The sequence below is a fragment of the Silene latifolia genome, chromosome 10 (assembly GCF_048544455.1).
Source record: "Silene latifolia isolate original U9 population chromosome 10, ASM4854445v1, whole genome shotgun sequence".
Taxonomy (NCBI): Eukaryota; Viridiplantae; Streptophyta; class Magnoliopsida; order Caryophyllales; family Caryophyllaceae; genus Silene; species Silene latifolia.
In genome coordinates this window covers 2328410-2349791 of record NC_133535.1, presented here as the reverse complement: position 1 = coordinate 2349791, position 21382 = coordinate 2328410, and the positions used below count along the sequence as shown (strand labels likewise).

The 21382-nt window shown below is 38.9% G+C and overlaps 3 protein-coding genes across 4 annotated transcripts; 1 reads left to right on the top strand and 2 right to left on the bottom strand.

Moving 5' to 3' along the window:
* Window positions 1–609: 609 nt before the first annotated feature.
* Window positions 610–8584, bottom strand: LOC141604687 (uncharacterized). Of its 2 annotated transcripts, none has more exons than XR_012526181.1 (6): window positions 6388–8501; window positions 3433–3547; window positions 3119–3235; window positions 2946–3035; window positions 1977–2084; window positions 610–1017 (listed from the first exon to the last, which is right to left on the bottom strand). XR_012526181.1 is itself a non-coding variant. In XM_074423139.1 (6 exons), exons 1-6 carry the CDS (start codon window positions 8329–8331, stop codon window positions 943–945), a joined length of 2454 nt encoding a protein of 817 aa, XP_074279240.1. In that variant the 5' UTR covers window positions 8332–8584; the 3' UTR covers window positions 610–942. The 2 variants fall into 2 exon arrangements, 1 of the variants encoding a protein (XP_074279240.1); XM_074423139.1 differs by having other exon boundaries at window positions 3433–3552; window positions 6388–8584.
* Window positions 8585–14318: 5734 nt separating this feature from the next.
* LOC141604685 (uncharacterized) lies at window positions 14319–16395 on the top strand. Its single transcript, XM_074423137.1, has 3 exons — window positions 14319–14576; window positions 15310–15371; window positions 15956–16395. The coding sequence occupies exons 1-3, from the start codon at window positions 14516–14518 to the stop codon at window positions 16205–16207; spliced, it is 375 nt and encodes a 124-aa protein (XP_074279238.1). The 5' UTR covers window positions 14319–14515; the 3' UTR covers window positions 16208–16395.
* An 831-nt stretch (window positions 16396–17226) lies between these two features.
* On the bottom strand, window positions 17227–19759 carry LOC141604686 (uncharacterized protein At2g23090-like). Its single transcript, XM_074423138.1, has 3 exons — window positions 19576–19759; window positions 19426–19466; window positions 17227–17585 (listed from the first exon to the last, which is right to left on the bottom strand). Exons 1-3 carry the CDS (start codon window positions 19646–19648, stop codon window positions 17460–17462), a joined length of 240 nt encoding a protein of 79 aa, XP_074279239.1. The 5' UTR covers window positions 19649–19759; the 3' UTR covers window positions 17227–17459.
* Between the last annotated feature and the right edge of the window lie 1623 nt (window positions 19760–21382).

Genomic DNA, 21382 nt, shown 5'->3' with positions numbered 1-21382 from the left:
GGTTTTTACTTCCTAATATATTTGTGTTTTTTTGTTACTATTTAGTACAGAAATAATGTTGATCGGGCAAGTTAAAGATGGGTGCTTTCGAATTTTTTTGAGCTTACCTTATCATGTATTTTTGTAGAGTTGGACATTGGGTCGCACTGGTGCGAGTCGAGCCGAGCCGAGATGGCAATGGGCCGAGCATGGTCACCCTGGCCGACACCAGCCCACGTGAGGGACCGGGCCTGGCCAGCCTGTATTACCGCAAGTTTGGCCCAGCATGGTCACCGTGGCCAACACCAGCCCATGCATGGTCACCCTGGCCAACACCAGCCCATTCAAGAGGCCCGGCCCGGCCAGACCGTGTTACCTTTACCCGCGGGTTACTATCTCATGTGCCCTCAGGCCTCAGCAGCGTTTATATTTAAATATGCACCTAAGATGGTGACCTGTGGATAAAGAGATTACACGAGGCACTACAGACGGATTTGAACCCACAACGCCGTGGTTCATAGCCACACGCCCATGCTCAAACCAAAGCTACAACGAATGTACGAGTCGATGAGATTAGATGTGATAATTGGCTCATATAGATCTCTGTATGCAAAAATACACAAGTTCGAGTACACCGAAGCCACACTCATTAGAATTGATAAAGTTATTCTATGAAATTACAATAATTCCTAATATTTACATTTTGCAGGTTCCCTACTAGTGTGACCTAAAACTTGTATAAACAATGGATCTCCTATAAGCAAAACGATTTCCGGCAGTGGAACTTATATCACAGCACATACTTCCCCTATGAATACCTCTAGACGATAATCTAAACTCCCCTCCCCATCAAATATGAGAACCTGAATACCGTCTCATATAAAAACTCAAGTTAAAAAAATCAGATAATCACGTACTTTAACCTCTAAAGTTAGAATCAAGAAGCCGATATATGGACTGCATTTACACTTCACCCGCCAGGCGCGACAATGCACATTTCAGCTGCAATATTTGTGCCCTCAGGCTGCAATCTTTTACCTGTTTGACCACATCAGCTATAAATTAGTCTTCCACGCAACAACAACAACAACATCAGAGCCTTAATCCCAAAATGATTTGGGGCCGGCTGACATTAATCATCCTTTAGATCCGTCCATGGGTGAACGCACACTTCAAAATGCGAAAATATAGAAAAGAAAAAGTGAAAAACAAAAGGGGAGTGAAACATAATACAAAAGAAGGTAAACTTGAAGTTTTAATCGAAGTCCGGATTTCTTTTATAAAAACTTAGAATTTAAATCGAGAATAAAGATTAAAACGATTTTGAAAACCGAAGTAAAAGTTAAGGGTCCGGAAAACCTTAAAAGTGAACCAAGTAATATGTTGGACATGGAGTGTGCCAAGGTAAGGGACTTAGCTAAGTAGAAAAAAAAAATTGTATAAAGTGAGCCAATTTTTGTGTAGACGAATTGCAAACCGAGGTTATGAGTAAACAGCTTTCAATGACTTCACAAGCTAAGCTAGTTGATATTTTTGGACGGTAAATGCCAAATATATGATGTATGTATGTATGTCCTAATGCTGATTTTCAATTAACCATTACATGACGAAAAAGTAATATCCATGGAACAGAGATGAAAAACATAAAAAACTCGAAGTCATAAGTAGGCCGGAAGACAACAATGTAGCAAGGAAAAAGTCGTTGACTAGAACTTGAAGAACACCAGATGCTAGACCTGCTTGCATATAACTTAAAGACTACCATCATTGAACTATCGAAGATATCAAGGGTTGCCTCAAAGGCTAACGAAGAACAAAGCCCATCTAGAACGCACTGACACGGAATAAAAATCACAACAAACAAGTTTTAAGCGGTTCCACAAAAAACCTCACAAATGAGCTGGCATTAATATTTAGCCGACGAATAGACCGCACTATTTTATAGCTTTATTATGGATAATACAAAACATTTTGTCTGAACTGAACAATGAGTTTACCTGCATTCCAGTCAACATTGACAAGGTGTCCTTGCAATCGTTAAGAAAATAACGCTCTTTAGCTGTTAAGTTAGCAACTTCAGCCGCCAAGGTATTCATTTCCTCAACCTGTCAATCAAGGAATGCTAACAAAAATCACGAGGAGCAAAGGGGAAACATGAGAAATGATAAAATGCTTGTTTACAGTTCCAAGCAAACAACTAGACAGCAGAAACTGCTCTTGTGCAGAATCAAATGCAAGTATGCAGTGGACCATTAGCGCAGAAACTAAAGGAGGCATTGCGCGAAGCTCAAAGAAGCTGCCTGAACGTCCCCGGCATGCATACATCCCCTGGACTGAGTGTTCGCAAAACCAAGTACCTCCCCATCTTCTTTCCTCTTTTCATTTACAAGTTCAGCTCTTCCATTTACTTTACTTTCAATATATTTTATTTTCTCTCACTATTTAGTTGTACTATGCTGGTTTGTTTAAGGCTGCCTCTTGCCTGCACCTGGTAAATGGTTCGTTTGTATCTGGTCGTTGGGTTTAGGCCATTTCAGATAGGGGTCAGTTCAAGTCTGGGTCATTCGGTGTTCGATACAGCACAGGCCAGGTTGTCATTGTTCTGGCCCTCTCCAAAGACCAGTAGTAACCAGTTACTAGTGATCCACCTCATCTACTTCTGTCTCATTTGAAACTGCATAAATCATCTGTACTACTAGGTAATTTCCAGCAGCATCTATTTCCACCTGCTCTTCGTCCCAATGTGTTTACTAATACACATCCTACTTCTATATCTGTTTTTTTTACTTGCTGGAGATTCCGCTTATAATCTTAAACCTAGAAAACGGTAATCCTTTGCCTCCATATTTACGCAAGCATCTCACATGTAGACGGTTATTCAATAAAACAGGCAAACACTACAACTCAAGACGACTAAATTACAACTGAAGCCGGTTAAACTTGGAATAGGAAGAAAAGATAATTACCTTTCGTGACAAAGCGCATATTGAAGATGCCATTGAATGCATCACATCAGCAGCAGAGCATATAGCATCCTTCAGATCTTGAACATCCACCTGTAATATATGAAGGATTATGGTTTGCCTGGCTTTGTTCCATACAGATTAAAACATCAGAACTAAAACAAGCATACACTCACCCTAGCGCCACTTATCAGCGGAAGGCGAATGGTACTAGCCTGTAATGACTCAGTAGCACCTGATAGGGAAGAGCAGTGATCTTTATCTATTAGCGCCCATTCTTCCAAGTGTAAGATCTGCATGTTTTTGCCTCACAAATATAAGAAACCTGGGGGAAAAGGATCTTTATAGCTAGCTGACACACATATGGGCCATAGGCCAGATCCTATAAGTTGTAAAATCTATCACCACGTTATGCATTTTGTGTTTCGTACACACTAAGATTACGGGACTAGAAGGCTATAAAGCATAGTTAATAAAGTTGAAATCTTACTTGACGCTTCAAGATAGAAACGACCTTCAATTTCAGCCTCAGCCACTGTAACTCTTGCCTTTTAGAAGAAACTGTTCTGGATAGGTCTGAAGTTGCTTTCCACGCATTGTAAAGACTTCTCTGGTGAATATAAAATAATTTATAAAATGATAAAAATCGGATAGATCTATGAAATTGAAGAACATCTCAGAAAGAGAACAACATAAAAATGAATAATGATACATCATACACAACATGGGGGTAACCACAAACTTTCTCGATCATGCAAGATCAGACCAGACTTGGCATATAGTTCAACATTATAGATAAAGACTAATTGATTCCAAAGATCGTATACTAATTCATCTTGTGTAGGAGTTCAACACATACAGTTTTGTATTAGACTACATTTTCACTCACAAGAGTTACAGCTACCTAATAGAAAATGATGTACTTCATGACTGAGAAATGAGAATGTCACAATCACAAACTTCGCTAAATCTGTTATTTGCAGCGACGACTGGTGATAAGGAAACGCGAGGAGTGAACTCGTTTGCACTCCATATTGAGAATCAGTGACAGAATCACCATGACATTGTAATTAAGATTGTCATTCTGGATTTACGCATATAAATCACTCATGATAACAGCTGCATGTCCTTTCAGCTTTCAACACTATCACCTGTTGTCGGGTCATTTCGGGTCGGGTCATTTCGGGTATAGGTCATTTTGGGTCGGGTTGCTTTTGAGTTAATGGCTAAGCACTTAAGTTAATACTATTTTGATTAAAAAAGGCTATTTTGTAAATTTAACCATTTATTAGGGATTATTGTAACCAATGAAACTTTATTTTGATATATATAGTATTAATATGAGTTAGTACTAGTCGTTTCGGGTCATTTCGGGTCACTTCAAGTCATTTGGATCAGGTAAGTTATGAGTCGGGTCTTTTCGGATTGGGTCACCTCGAGTCGGGTCAATATTGGGTCAGACAATGTTCGGGTCGGGCCTGGGTCGGGTCGGGTCAATTCGGGTTTTGGGTCATATTCGGGTCAGGCAAGTTCGGGTCAGCCTTTTCGGGTCGGGTCATTCGGGTCTGACCCATTTTGCCAGGTCAGGTTGTAACCCTGGATTCGCAAAATAAATTAACAATCCCATTACTTTCAAAAATGTATTCCCTCCATTTAATTGGTGATTCCATTTTTAGCATTTTCAAAAGGATAGGTATTTTAGAGATACCATGAGAGTACAGTATTGCCCTCCTCTTTCCATCAATGCTATTGCTTCCGTCTCACTGGCCGACCTCAACGATTGACTAGGGTACCTAATCCTTCCCGCTTCTTCCGTTACCTATCTACCTACTCACACACTTTCCTCCCTCCTTCATTATTTCTCCGACCTCTGACAGCCTAACCAGCGGCCAAAGCCCACTCAGCCGTACATAACGTTCCTCGACTGACGTGACAGATCATTTTCTTCTTCTCTTTCCAAATATACCTTCCATACCCCCTCATCAACTTCCTCCTGGAGCAAAGCTCTTCAACAACAACTCCACGACCACTTTTCTCGACCTAACTCCTTTGAATCCCAACAAAGAACGGCAGTGTGTGGCTGCCAATGAGGAGTTTGACGAGAAAGTCAGGTTGGTCGTGCGGCCACCTTTCTCAACCCAACTCCTTAGATTTGCAGAAGTAGACGGTGGGCTGTGACTTATTGAGGAGTTAGATAAGAGATCATGGCCGGTCGTGTGTGAGCTTCAGGGTGAGGGTTGAGATGATGGGAGGAGACAGAGAGAGGTAAGTGGCGACAGGACTTGGAGGAAAGTGACTGAAGTATGTGGGGGTTGAGGAAGAAAAGAACATATAAATATATAATATAATGAGAAGGGTAAATTTTGAAAACTAGAAAGTTGGGATAGTATCGTCACTTGCATTAAAAACGTTTCTTAACGTGGAAAAAAGACTCGGAGAATTCGGAGTAAATAACCCTCCGGATGAACATTCATAATGGTAAACAATAGTTTTCAGTAAGGCACTAACCTCATGCTAACAGTTTATGCTTAGAGACATAAGTTTCATTAACTAAACAGTCAATAACAGATTAGCAAGATATATTCAGATTTAAGAATGAAGTTTCCTTTCCTAAGAAACTTTTCATATAAATTTTGTTTCCCCTTTTGCTCATCTCTTCTACTTCAGTAAATGATACTCCGGTACTCCCTCCACGATGGCGCGATTAACTGATTAAGAACCTTGTCTAAACAACTAAACTAGTGGCTAGTGCTAACACCATAAGAGAATAAACCCTAGTATTCAATGTACATAAGAATCCTACAATATGAAGACTAATAATTCCGAATCATAGTCTACTAGACTACTACTCTAATGTCACAAGGAAATTAATCTAATAAATATATCGCAAATTGTTTCCAAGATATTATATTTGTGTAATGCCCAAGTCATCGCAGAAAGCCTCTGATTCATGTTCATGCATAATCATTCAATTACCTCAAGAGTAAAATTCACACATTATTCTTACACACGATAAATGATTAACAAACCCACATCATCATAAGTTACGTGAAAATTACATTTAGAATCGTTTAGCCAAATGGAGCCACAACGTGAAAGACAGCTTTACTAATGTGCTTCCAGTACCAATGCCAAATAATAAAAGATGAGCTAACAAGCTATAGAACTTTCTCTTCGACTTAAAGCACACTTTGGCATCAGCGGCAGTATCAACTTGGGTCCAACATTAAATCATGATAGCATATAATTCATACGGCAAGCCAACCACTACTAAATCATCTAAAATTTGATTAACCCCAGTCATAAATTCACAATAGCCAGTTGACATGAACAAAAGAAGTAACTATCACTTGACTACTGATTACATACATATGAAACACGAGAAATTCATAATATAGCATATGGATAAAAAACTAGATGACTCAAACATGAAAGCAAAGAATACCTCTGCATTGAAGTGTTGAAAAGACAACGAAGCCTCGGCTTTCGCATTCACAAACCGCCACTGCAAGTGCCTATTATGCAAAAGGCGTAGCAAATGAGCATCACTAATCCGATTAACCCCCACTTTAGCTACTCTCACATCTGCCCCATAACTAAGAACTGATGGCGTGCTACCCACCGCACTCCTCGCTCTTGACGGACTAGCCATTCGGCCCATCACGGTCGATGGAGAACTCCTATCCAATGCCATCTTACTTGGGGAAGCGGGCCTGTACCTATCCAATGTCATCTTACTTGGGGAAGCGGGTCTGTACCTATCACCAGACATCTTACTTGGGGAAGCAGGTCTGCACCTATCCGCAGAGATCTTACTTGGGGAAGCGGGTCTGCACCTATCCAAAGACATCTTACTTGGAGAAGCGGGTCTGTACCTATCCAATGCCATCTTATTTGGGGAAGCAGGCCTTACACTCCCGCGAATTGGAGATGAGAACCCTCTATTACCACTACTACTCAATGGTCTTCTAGGAGATCCCACAGGACTTTCACTCACAAACTTCTTAGGTGCAATGTTCTTTTGTGGCACGGTCATCCTAGCCATTGGAGAACTCGGCTCCAAACCACGTTTTGAGTCATGCCAATGCCTTGGGGCCACTATAAGACTCCTCCCTCCACCTTTACTACGACTGGAATTAATACTCGAAAGTGAATTACCATTTTGCGATCCTGAGTTACTTCCAGAGGACACACTATCGGCATCTGAACCTCGTGACTCTAAACCCACACCGGCCACACTACTCTCGTCCTTATTTCTGCTCTTACGCAATGTGCCCGAATCAGAAGACGCTGCACTCGAAGTTCGATCCAAATTCCGCAATTCTAAACCCACATTGGCCACATCACCATCATCCTTATCCCCAATTTTACGCAATGTACACGAATCAGACGACGTTCTACTCAAATTTTGGTCCAAATTCCGCGGTTCTAAACCCATACCAGACACATTACCATCATCCTTAATCCCACTTTTTCGCAATGTACTCAAATCAGAAGCCATTTCATTCGAATTTCGATCCAAAATCCGCGACTCCAAACCCGAACTAGCCACATTACCATCATCCTTAATCCTACTTTTTCGCAATGTAGCCGAATCAATTGACATTGCATTCGAATTTCTCTCCCCACTAACCAGAGACTCTTTCAACGCCCTAACCACTTTACCAGATCCAAGATCAACACTCCGACTCATCGACACAACCCGACCCGGCCATGGCTGATCACTCGGCCGTGAATTCTCCCCCGCTTTCCACGGTGTCCCCGCATTCCTCCTCTCCGGCGTCCCTCTCCTTAACCCTGGGGTCCCCAGCCCCGGCGTTGAAACCGAACCGGAATTAACCACCGGTTTAACACTCTTAACCCTCGGCACCGCATACGACTCCCCCTGAAACGAAACCGAAAGACTTCTCGTAGACGACACCAACATCTTCGCCGCTGCCGACATTTTCGGCGTCGACGGTCGCCGTCGCTCCGCCGACACCGCACGCTTAATCGCCGGTGACTCACCTCCCACTGTCCCCGTCCTCGTCGCCGGCGTACGCGGCCGGGACGGTGACGGAGACGGACATCGCCGAAACGACGGCGTTTGATTCGATAAATTAGTCGCCGATGACGACGAAGAAGAATTTGATGTAGATGAAGAAGAAGAAATCGACAAATACCTTGAACTAACTTCACGCGATTTAGGTCGACGATACTGAGCTCCTCCTCCTCCTCCTCCTGCTACAATTCCGCCATTGTTATTACTATCGCGATTACTATTATCCTTCTCAGATTGCAACAATGGAGGACGTCTAGGGTTAGAAGGAAACCTAGAACCAGGAGTAGACGAAGTCGTTTTGAGAATCGGTGCTGGCGTAGTTGAGCCTGCTGCTACAACCATTATCATCGACCATCAAATCAAATCAAAAACCCTAACAAATCGCAACGTAAAATCAATTAAATTGATCGTAATTTTGAAAATTGGGGGTTAGGTAAAGAGGAGAGAGAAGAGTAATTGGGGAAATTAGGTTAAAATTGATTATTACTTAAAGAGTAAAGGAAAGAAAGAATAGTGTTAAAGAAGACCGTTACAAGAGGGAAGGGAGAAGAAAGGGGGGAGAAAATGGAGAATAGTGTGTATGTGTGTGTGATTTAGTGGTGATTTTGCGGTTGTTATGGCTTAATTACTACTTAATCTTTGGTGTATTTTTAGTAATTAAGTAACTAAATTATTTATTGGGTTCGAATTTCGAGGAAGAATGAATGTTTTATGGATTTTTTTCCTTTTATAATAAACGAGTTAGAGTTGGTCTCTGTTTTACGAGTTGGCTTGAGATAGATTAGGCTCAGCACAGGGTTGGGCACGGAAGGAGGAGCGCTTGGTCTCGAGTCGGGTTGAGTTGGCTAGAGATTGACTATGAATCGGTGTGTGGTTGGGTTGGGTGGTGAGTGGAGACCATTTTTTTTGCTTGTTGGGGCAGGTTTAACTACAAAAGGTCAACTCTAGATAAAATAAGTTTAAAAATGTGTTTAAATGGTCGACGTACAAGTTAGACAAGCGATGTCATTGCGTTGATTCAACCGTCGAGTCAGGTTATGCCACATTGTTGGCTCTTGTCTTTGAAACGAATATGGGCGGCTTTAATTAAGAAAAAATTGACATTTTAGTCGGCTCATTTGCTACAATATGAAAAAACCTTTTAATATACGTGTTACTATGCCACCACGAGAGTTGAGGACTCTTTCGTAAAGCCGTCCACAACTTAATGACTCCTCTTCTCAAATCAACTCTTATTTGAATTTCAAGTAAACAAATGTTTTCAAAAACTGTTCAAAACATATAAAATTTATTCTAGCAATTTAACTTTATCATAATTTTTCAAAAAAATGCTTCATTCGATTTTAGGTAGTTTTATTTCATGGGTGATGGAAGGAGTTAGCTTTTGACTCTACATACTATCTTTCAACACATTTGACGATAAATAAATTGTGGAAAATTATTTTCTCTCTATTTTACTACAGAATATAATTTTTATGTTTAACTTGTTAGAATATAATGTAAATAATCTTCGATTGTGTGTATCATTGTATTCCCGTTTTAGCTTTGTATTAGGTAAGATATGATTTTCTTGTTAGCAAGAATATCTTGTTCTTTAGGTGTATATAACCTAACATTCTAATTAATGAAAGACTAAACATTACAATCTTTCATTGTATCAGCTTCCTAGGGTTATTCTGATCTTTGTCGCTTCCACTCATATCCCTAACCGTCGTTCTCTACACGAGACTTATGACTTTCTAAAACTATGACTTTTCAATATATAAAAAGTTATAATTAGGAGTATGATATTAATAAAAGCATCTCATAAAATATTTTAAAAATTCTTTAAAAAAATTGTAATTTTTTACAAAATTGTATATAAATTCTTAGAAATTGAAGGAAGTAAACATTAATGCTTGTCCATTGTAGATTTGTACTACTATGAATGATGTGGTCTATGATACTCGTGATTTCATTGAACACAAATTCAGCTTTCCCACTAAGAAAGTTAGCCATTGTTACTGGGCCTGGGCTTACCAGAAAAGTCATGAAAAAGAGAGTGGGGTGATCCAACATGATTCCATAGGCCATAGACTAGCACTCTCAAGTTTCCACACACATTGCTCCCAAACTACGATACATTAGCATGGAAGCCAGCTTTTTTTTTTTTTTTTTTTTTTTTGACAACAGTGAAGAGAGTGTTTTATATTGTGGTGGCACAGCTCAGTAAGCCATACCTATAAATAACAACATAAAACATGAAAGTACTACTAAAAACATAATCTAAAACAACAAGGTAAGTGCATCGGCCGTCAATATTGTGTTGGTGGCGTACGACGACAGTCTGGCCACGAACATCAACTTCAAAACCATCCACTACAATCATCAATGAACGAGCAACGCTGGCCAAATGTATTTTAGACATCGATATAGCTGGCTTCAAAGGATGTCTTCCTTTGAAGCCAGCTATATCGATGTCTAAATACATTTGTCCTAGTAACACCTCGTCCCAAAAATACGAAACGTTTTAGTCTAATGGTTAAAATGAAGTTATCATAATAATGGGTTATGCGTGTTTATTTTCTTTATAAGGTAATTTTAGTAATTTTAATATCTTTTTAATTCTATTAATTTTAGTATTCATAATTACGTTGATTCTAACTTCTAAGTTTCATCCAAGTCGAGCTCAACCGCTTTGGTCATAATTACATGGATCTGACCGCACCGGTCGAGAAGGAGAGAGTGTCCATTTACAAGTCCAAGGGAGGTTCCATCCCAAAACCAATTGGCAATGGGTGAAGTAACTCCCCTTGAGTTATAAGCTACTGTAGATTACTCTTCTCTATTTCTTCGATGTGAAAGACTTGCACATTTAATTCTTCACAAATCTCGAGCTTCCATTGTTTAAGCTCAACGAGCTTCGAATTGATTAGGAGCTCATACTCAAACTTCCAAGCCCATTTGAGTTCCAGCTGAGTTCGACTCAGCTACCCGCTAACCTGAATGAATGCTCACATATAATTGCCAATTAATTTTTTTTTTTTTTGATGACGAGGAGGTTGAATCCCCCCGGGCTCATGCATTCCCGCATCACCACATGGACCATGTAAGCCACCCCTTTCGGGGGTTGCAGTGGCCAAGTGATAATTGCCAATTAACTCGAGAGTAAATTAAACATTTTGATTTAGATTTGTTCAAACCAAACAGAGTCACCATCTTGAAACTTGAAAGAGTCATTTACTTGTGCTTCCAGCAATAGAATTTAAGTGTAGCATTCTATCATGATAGGTATATTTCATCAGTTAGTCAACCCAACTGCTATATCAGATGATGACATTCCTATATTCGGAAATAATACAAGCAATTCAGCTACATGCAGTGGCAGAACCAGGATTTTCACTTAGCGTGGGTGAACGAGTAATGGACTTTGACTACTTATTGACAAATCAGTGGCTCATTACACAACAAATAGAACATCTTTACCATAAATCTTGCTTGCTTCTTCAAATCTATATTACGACACAACCCGTCTACCATAACAACTAACAAGTGACTCTTTGTCCGGAGTAGAGCGTTTCTGCCTATCTGTCTCCTAAAGAAACTTGATGGCTTGATCCAATTTATCGTCATTGCAAAACCCTAGATCAGTTGCCACAGATAATGTGTAGACATCTACAGCCTCGTTGACATGCCGGTCCTCACAACCATTCTGTCTTTCTGAGAAATCTTCGACAACATAGTACATACAACAAATGAGTAGCTTCATCTAGCCTACCTTCTCGACACAATCCCGTCATCAGAATTTCAAGCTTGCGTTGCTAATCCGACATAGTGCCCAACTTGCCATCCATGAGATTGTTCTATTAACAGAAGACAGAATTTTTCAAGCTTCGATTCTTTTAGCATTAACTGTAAAAAAGGTATTGCATTTTGCTGTCGAATTAACAGTGTCAAATTCTGGTAACCCGTTTGTATAGAGTACTATAGACAGTCTTACAGTCGGCGTCATTCAGCATCACAGCTAGACCTGTACTTGGGCCGGGCTAGGGCTGGGCCGGGTTGGCCAGGGGCGGGGCGGGCTTTCCTGGTCAAACCCGGGCCAGGTCAGGGGGAAGAGTCGGGCTTGACCGGGCCGGGCCGGGATATGCTTGACCCGGGCCAGGACCAGAGGCGGGCTAAGGGCCGGCCGGTCTAGCGGGCCTTACCATTTTATTTTATTTTTTTTATTTTATTGCTAAAATGGCGGGCCAAGGCCTGGCCGGGCTGGAATTTCAGGACCCTGGCCAGACCAGGGTTAACAGCGGGCTAAGGTTGGACCGGGCCAAGCCAGATTGCATAAAATAATGGGCCAAAAAGGGCTGGGCTGGGTCGGCCCGTGCTGTTGGCCAGCTCTAATCACAGCCTTTGCATAGTAGACCAGTAGACCTTAAGAATACCTGAAAACACTGAATCTTTGCGCTCACATGAATAAAACTTCATGACCTTTCATCTCTTAAAACCGATTAGAGGTCCAACATATATTGATCATGGTGGCGTTAATGCGTAAACAACACCATTATACTGATAATTAGGAAACCTGGTTCAGGCTTGCTTCATTGATGATTTCTAAAGCGAACAGGTGGATTTTTCAGCTGTCTAATGAGTTGTGAGAGCTGAGTCGGATTCAGAAGCTTTGGCCACCTTACAACCATGACCACATGAGAAGCTGACAAGGTGAGCAAGAGGTATCCGAACATTGAAACTTTCCTTTTCTCAAAAAAAAAGAAAAAAAAGAAATCCAATTTAGATCGACCATAAACGCTAGGGTGGTCCGACAAAGCCAGGCAACTAGCATACTCTACGCGAGGGTGGTCCAATTAATCACACCCGTAATAGTGACAAACGTCTTTTTCCAATAAATATGCGATCTAACCCAATCAAGATGACTCAAAAACAAAACGACTCTGAGCTAAAATAACTCAATAACAAGTTAACAACCCTTCAATACAAAAACAAAAAACCCCAGTTTAAACTGTCTCGATTTAAAATTAATTTAAATGATCCGTTTAACACGTCTACCATTATCACACATATTGTTATGTTTCGCTGTCGCAAATCTCTCTGCCCTCATGTCTGGCAGTCACACACTCATTTATTACACTAGTCCATCCTAATCCCGTGTTTGATCACCTCTAATGCACAGGGTACGAAACTACGTAGTACCTTGTGCATCATAAACACATTACTCTATACTCATACAAGATCGTCATAGGATGTACAGCGACTTTATAAAACACGATTGATTTCACCTAATGAAAGCAACAATAACCATATATATTACAGATGGTGACGCTTGTGAGTGTCGTCTTAACTTAAAACGATCTTAAACGAATTTTTTTACGAAACTTTAGGAAGTGCATAAAAGAGTCCCATGCAAGATTAGCATTGAATGAGATTCTGCAAATTAAACATGGAATGGAAGGCTGCACAATTCACACTGTTAGTAGGTAAACTTACTTCATTCATTCAATACAGTTAGCATTCAATTCCAATACTACTAATTAATTAACTACATTCAATTCAAACACACAAAACTACAAAAAGAAAAAAAAAAAAAAAATCAGACAATTTTCATTATTTATTTAGAACAGATTGAAACAACCACATGTCATCTTTCATTATTAACTATATACATCTATACCCAAAACACATTATAAATTTATAATCTTATCGCAAATTCTATTATACGACCGTCGTACGTGCAATGAAAAAAATGTGACCATTTTTGGTTAAATAGTGACCACTTTGTGGAAAGTGGAGAAAGTGGTCACCTTTTGCCAAAAAAAAACACGGAAAAAACCATCGTACCATAGAATCACTTTATCTTTTTTTTTTTTTTTTTTTTTTTTTTTTTTTTATGACGAGGGGTTTAATCCCTCTGGGCCCGCGTACATGCAATACCCTGCAAACCACGTGTGTCAGGTAAGACATCCCTTAGGATAACAGGTAACCGCAACACTCCCGTGTAGGGAGTCGAATCCGGGACCTCTCTCCCCTACACTCAAGCAACTTTGGTTGAATCACTTAATCTTATTAACCTGAAACGGGTTAAATAGTTAGATAAGACAAAAGAAGTATAATGTCTTAAAAATGTCAAAAAAAAAAAAAACTTATTTCATCTAACAATATGAGTTAGTATTTGACGCGTTTAAGATTCAAAACGGAATATGACCGTTTTAAGTGAGACTAGTTGTCGTATCTAAAAAGATTGAAACAACCAGATGTCATCTTTCATTATTAACCCTACCAAAAACACAATATTATAATCTTAGTAACATAATTTCTCTATACTTCAACATTTTGGACTCCAGTATGGGCATGAGTATATAATGAATACTACTTATATACGAGTATATGACTATATGAAATCCTTAGCTTTCTTCTAAAACTTTCTTTCTATTTTTCTTCTCTTCTTATATTTTGTTGTTTTTCTTCATTTTCTCTCTATCTCTAAAATCTCATAATATACTATAAAATAAATACATTGGATTATTAGAAGTTGGTTTTAGTCATGAAGATAGTTGTTTGTGCATGCATGTGGGTCTTCATGTTGTTCTCCATTTTTGCTTATGGTAAGTACTTATCCTTTTATTTGAATAAAAAGTTAGCTCTTGTTTAAAGATAGTAACTTAGAAACCGTCTCTTAACTCTCTTTGTACTGCTAACACATGGGTAAGCCTGTGTACTTCCGACTTCATACCCTACAATCTATCAGAGTTCTTCAGATATTGGAATAATGTTACTGCATCTTTTCCCGATTTCATACCCTACAATCTATCAGAGTTTTTACGTACTGGGATAATGTTACTACATGTTTTCCTGACTTCATACCCTACAATCTATCAGAGTTCATGTTTTCCCGACTTCATACCCTACAATCTATCAGAGTTCTTGAGATACTGGGATAATGTTAGAGTTCTTGAGATACTGGGATGGGATAATGTTACTGCATGTTTTTCCGACTTCATACCCTACAATCTATCAGAGTTCTTGAGATACTGGATAATGTTACTGCAGTTTTCCCTTCTTAAGTAACAACATTATCCCAGTATCTGAAGAACTCTGATAGATTGTAGGGTATGAAGTCGGAAGTACACAACCTTACCCATTTGTCAACTACATTCTCTTGTTTTTAAGCTGTCAGTTACACATATTTGTCAGCGTGTCGGCGATTGTGAGTTGGAGATCAGGGGATACAGGGGACAGACAGAATACATTAGAATATTTACTAGATTAAATTCACTAAATGCACTGCTGCTTACCTACTCATTTACACAGTATTATGATAGCATTAAGGTTTTGCAGGTGAACTAATTGCTGTCAATGATCATTCAATGACGAATGCTATGACAGGCCGGCTTTTAAAGGTAACAAATCCTACTTTCATTTTTGTTCAACTATGGTACTACAGAGCAATATGAGTTAGTCGCGACAACTGCGACTAAAGTCGCAGTGAGGCATTTAATATCACGGTATAGCAAGTCTAGTTTACAGTGAAGACGATTTGGGCGGTCTAGCATTTTTTCGACTCACATACGGAGAACATTTTATCATGTAAAGAAGCACTTGACTTCGACTGTGAACTGAGGGCTGGGTACGTGTCCAAAACCGGACCGGACTGGACCGGACCTGAACCGGAACCGGAACCAGAATCGTTAAAAATATCGGATCGGAACCAGACCAGATTATAAAAATTCCGGACCTGGACCGGATCTGAAAAATTCCGGTCCAAGACCGGACTGGACCGGTAAGATCGGAATTAATTTTACGTACCCACTTTTTCAAATTCCGGTCCATAAATCCGGACCGGTTGGACCGGATTAGTAGGTCTTCAATGTATTTTTAATTAATATTTTAAGAAAAAAAATAAAATAAAAATAATTCCGGCTCTCTAACACTAAGTAAGAGCCTAGAAGACACAGGAAAAGCTTAGTTTTGGTTTGTTTACCAGGAAACAGGAGATGAGCATGCCATTAACAATGGACTTGATGACACCGTAAGCTTGGAAGACTATCGCCCCAACGATCCGAGCCCGAGTTCAAAAGCTTCAGTGAGACCACGACCTATAGAGCATGGCACTCCTCTGATGCCTTACATTCCAACCCCGAAACCTTCGCCTCCTGATCATTCTGGTGATGACGGATCTGATGACTCTGACGCATCACCTTCCGGTCATTCTGACGATGATGGGTCTGATCCTTAATCTGGATTGTTAGTAAAAATCATCTTGACAATTTCCGTGTATGAAGAAGTAAATAACAACTATGGTGGCTTGTATTATCACGGTTAGACGGTTAGTAGTACTTTCGTGGGTTTTCGTGTGTATGATCAAGTTTTTCTTCTTCGAATGTTTTCTGAATCTTATTGTATTGTTATTTTGTTTCGGATGACTCTTCATTTCGTATGAAATTCACTTTCCAAATTTACGGATATTTCATAAACAAAATTGGTGTGCATGGGGAAGTCATTTCCTTCAACTTACCAAGACAAGCAGGGAGACACTTTTTCCGATTTTGACGGAAAAAAAATGATATCTGTGACACAAGAAGTCACGACACGGTGTTTGGCTCGACTATCGACAGATTTCAAAACAATTGCAAAAACTCCGGCAATGATGGAAGTACAGATTTCCTAACTTGGGGTTTATTTCCCTAATTTACATCAGGTATCCTGAAATACGAAATACGGCAATGAAAAAAAAAAAAGGGATATTCTCTCGTGTACCCCTCAACTTTTTTATTTTCTATGATATACCCCTTTTTTCATGCAAAAAAACTTTGACCGTCAATAACTCTTGGCTACAAGTTCAGAATACGGTAAACTTTTTTTCCAAATTGACCGTCTTTAAGAGGTCTTCCGTTTGAAAAAAAAATTCACCGACGTCTCAACTCGTAGTCGGGAATTATGGTCTGTCAAAGTTTATTCGTTAAAAAATGTTTGACCAACCATAACTACCGGCTAAGAGTTCAAAACGCGGTGAATTTTTTTTTTCAAATTGAAGGCCTTGACGAGATAATTGGTTTGGGAAAAAAATTACCGTTTTCTAAACTCGTAATAGAGAATTATTGTCGGTCAAAGTTTTTATGCGAAAAACGAAGGGTACACCATAGAAAACGAAAAAGTTCGGGGGTACACGAGAGAATATCCAAAAAAAAAAAAAAAAAAAAAACAGTATCAAGTATCCGAAGGAAATTCACCCTGTTCAATCACTTGGTAGACGGGTTTATACGAAAAACTTCATAAAATATAACGTTGCTGATTAAAGTTTTACCCAGTTACCAAATACAAATACTCGGTAATAACACACATTAGGAATGACGACATTCATATAGAGTAGTTACTTAATATAGAACAACAGAACATATCACAAGTTTCCAAATTAAAAAGTAAGGTGTAGATAGATATCGGATTCTCAAGTCTCACAAGAGTCACATTGCAAAGTCGGGGATCAGTTCTTAAGATGCGGGCTTAAGATGAGGGAAGCAAGTAAAAACATCAGACTTGGGATGCTTGTTTTCTGCATGCTCCCTGCATTTCACCTCCGTTGTGGTACACATAAATGTCTGCATGCACACCTTGCACTGCAATACAAAAACATTCATAAACACTTAATTATTATAGTTCAAGACAGAATAACCCGTCAATCACAGAGTATCTGAAATTCATCCGACAAACTATCAAACGAAGCCATAGACGATAAGGCATATGAATTTGAAAACAGTAGATGATGCAACTTAAACTTTTAGTCGTAAACTATTCTTAGAGACTTGCATCAGCTAAGCAACGCTAGCCGATTTCATTACAGCAACACAAATTATAACGCTCTGCACCAGTACCAGCTGACATTGAACTTGGAAACCAACGGCGGCTTCATGATGAGTCAAACGAAAAACGATAATAGTCACTATGACAGCAACAATAAGTCAAAAAAGCATATAATCCCAACATTTGGTATCGGCTACTCCAAAGACCAAGGGAATATGAATTTGATATCCACGACAATCACATTGGCTATCTTGAGAAAGCTTATCAAATTAAAATATATAAGCTTTAACATAACCATGACGACTCTTTTGTCTAGTTAAGTGTAGCAATAAAGGTTCTAGAATCTAGATATAGTCACTGACAAATACCATGGGACTACGAGATGTATCTGTAGGACTGATGTATCTATATGACTTAGTTAAAGACCCTCTGGTAGCTAACCTTAATTCCCGTGGCATAATACAAACATATCATGGTATTATCATCACTCAAAATAAAACCACCACCAGCCTTAGTGTAGAATGTAGCCTTAGGGAGGGGGAGGTGGAGGGGAAAAGGGAGGAAAGGGAGAGAGGGGGAGGGAAGGGAGAATGGAGGAGGTGATTTTCTTTCTAAATCTTGCCTTTGTTGGAGAGAAAATAAATTGGCTTGGAGGAGGGAAATGGAGGGATCCATTTTCCCTTCTCTTCAAATCCCTCCACCTCCATTTTGCTAACCAAACAATGGATTTCCCATCCCTTCAAGTCACTTCCCTCCAAATCTTGCCTATTGTGGAGAGATTTTGATTAGGCTTGGAGGAGGGAAATTAGATCCCTCCAAATCTCTCCCCCTCCATTTCCCTCCACCCGCATTTGCTATCCAAACAAGGGATTTTAAATCCCTTACTCTCCCTCTCTTTCTTTCCCTCCAAATCCCTCAATCCAAACACACCCTAAGAAATCATTCAGCATTGTCTCCTTGTCTGTGACCACACTAGGTGAACGAACAGGTACTAACTAATAACAACTAACAACAAGCCAGGAACTGTGAAGCACTTCAATATACTTGACGAAATTTCAATCTTCAAAGATGTTTAAATACCTACATCGACCCAAAACAGCCACTAAAACTGTACACAGAGACCGTATTGCACCAGACGGTTCTTTTATTGGTTAAACATTCAGTTATTACTTATTATTATCATCAACCAAGTGAATGTTTTTGTATATAAAAGCACCGTCTCACACAGTAAAACGGACCTTACACAATAACTACTGGTTGTATCGAAAGATACAAGCTATAAACTAATGATTAGCGATCTAGCGGGCTAATTGAACAAATTAAGCAGAATTAATGCAAGTAAACACAACTCAAACTCCATAAACTAGGATGAATTACAATTACCCCCAAATTAATTCCTTAATTAAGTCGTCAAATCGTCAATAACCTAATACAAACGAATTCAATCCAAAGATAATCGACAAAAACCTAATTCACCAAAATTTATTAATCACAGAAATTGTCAACACAAACAAATTAATCCCTAAAATCATCAACTAATAACACAACTTATCTCAAAATCAACAAAACAATACACTAAATAAAAATCAAAAACCCTAATTTACCAAAATTAGAAATTACTCAAATCAAAACAAAATTCATAAAAATTGAGGATACCTGAATACTCATAGCTTTCTTGTTAGTATCAAGCTGACTACCTGTCCATAAATCGAAAAATCTCACACATCAATCACAAAGTTAATCGAAAATCTTCAAAAAAAAAAGGAAATTAAATGAAAATTAAGAAATAATAATTAAAAATCGAACCTTTGGAAGCTTTATTCTTTTCTTGAGCTTTTTCGCGGGCCATCTTGGCTTTCTGACCATTTCCGCCACCCATTCTTGGTTGCGATACGACGGCGTATACGGCGGCGCGTGGAGGAAAGAGGGGAGAAAGTTTGTGTTGTTTTTGGGGGGGTTTTCTGAGCTCAATATAAGAGGGTGAAATATTGTGTGAATGACCGGTATTTAAAGAATTTTAGGGGCGGCTCATGAGTTTTTTTTTTTTTTTTTTTTTTTTTTTTGGTGTAGTGGCAAAGTGCCCACCGTCGACAATGATGTATAATCCTCCCCGCGTCTTCTCACGAAAAGGTAAAATTTGCCGGCCAAAGAGTTTGCTCAATTCCCATTGGCAGGGATCGAACCCCTGACCTCATGGTTAAGGGGTGAGGTGAGCAACCACCACACCAAACACATTTGGTTAGGGGCGGCTCATGAGTCATGACCGATTTTCGGTCCCGTTCTTTTGGACTTAAATTTAGTTAACTCCGTTTTGTCTGAATTGGGTCTAGTAATAATGAGACAAGACGGATCAAGCTTAGCTCGATAATTTAACGAGTCAAATTGAGTTAACATCACAAGTTTTCTTTATAGATGGGAGATATCCGTCTATAATTATAGAAGGCCAAATATCCACCCACTTTAAGCCTAACACAATCAACAAGTTGCATGGTGGACCCAAAAATGTCACCACTTTAAGCATATTTGACCCGTCTTTCACTTTAGACGGATATATCCGTCTATAGTGAAACTAATTGAGTTAACATTAGCCCGGTTTCAAAAGCTTGTGAGCGATTCGAACTTTTCTGATAAAATAAACTCTTACTTTGTATTTTATAAAATTATTTATCATGATTATATCTTTAGATAACTATATTAAATATTTTCATTGATGTCCCTAGTATTTTTATGCATAACCTCAGAATCATATTATTGACAATATCAAAAGAAAAAAAAAATGATAACTCAATAATTATATGTAAGCTCAAGTTAAGCTAGTAAGCATGGTAATGAGCACAATTTTTTCAAACTCGGGTGAACTGGGGATCAGCTTGAGTTTTGTTTCACGAGCACACTCATTATAACACCCTAGTATAGATGATTTCAGTGTAAAAGAATAGTATCTCACTGACTCTGTATTTAGTTAAGGATAGCATACTTAACAGTTATATATATTTGTTCACCCTAAGTTTTAGATGAGAAATTTTTAGTTTAAGATATAGATATAAGTGAACTTAGAGTGAGGTATGGCCATATGAATATGATCGTATTGGTTCCAGTTACCATCATATGGACACCGTTAAATATATTCCTAAATCATTTCAAATCATCGACTTTTAACTGTTTTGGAAATTGTTTTCATAAATTTTAATTCATTTCTAACTTCGTTATTGTTAATTCATTCATTTTTAACCTTAAAATTCTCCAACTCTTTCATTAGTTTTACTTTATTGTATTATTTATTCATCCTCGGAACTATTTCACACCTAATTACAAATCCTGACATCGATATTATTAATAAGATAAATGTAATATGGAGACAACACGTTGTATGAATCACTATAGAACTTAGGAATGGATGGTCCAAGTTGAAGTTAACCCAAAAGAGTCACTCGTATATACTATTTGAGGGATCATGCAGGAGCTGGAACCCACTAATATAGTGGCCTTGACCACCAACTACCTAAGTGGAGAAGAAGGCCCCATATTTGTTTCTCGCAAATTCTCATTTACGACAGACGTTATCTGTCCTAATCTTAATACGGATCAAATATATACAAAATTACACTGTAAA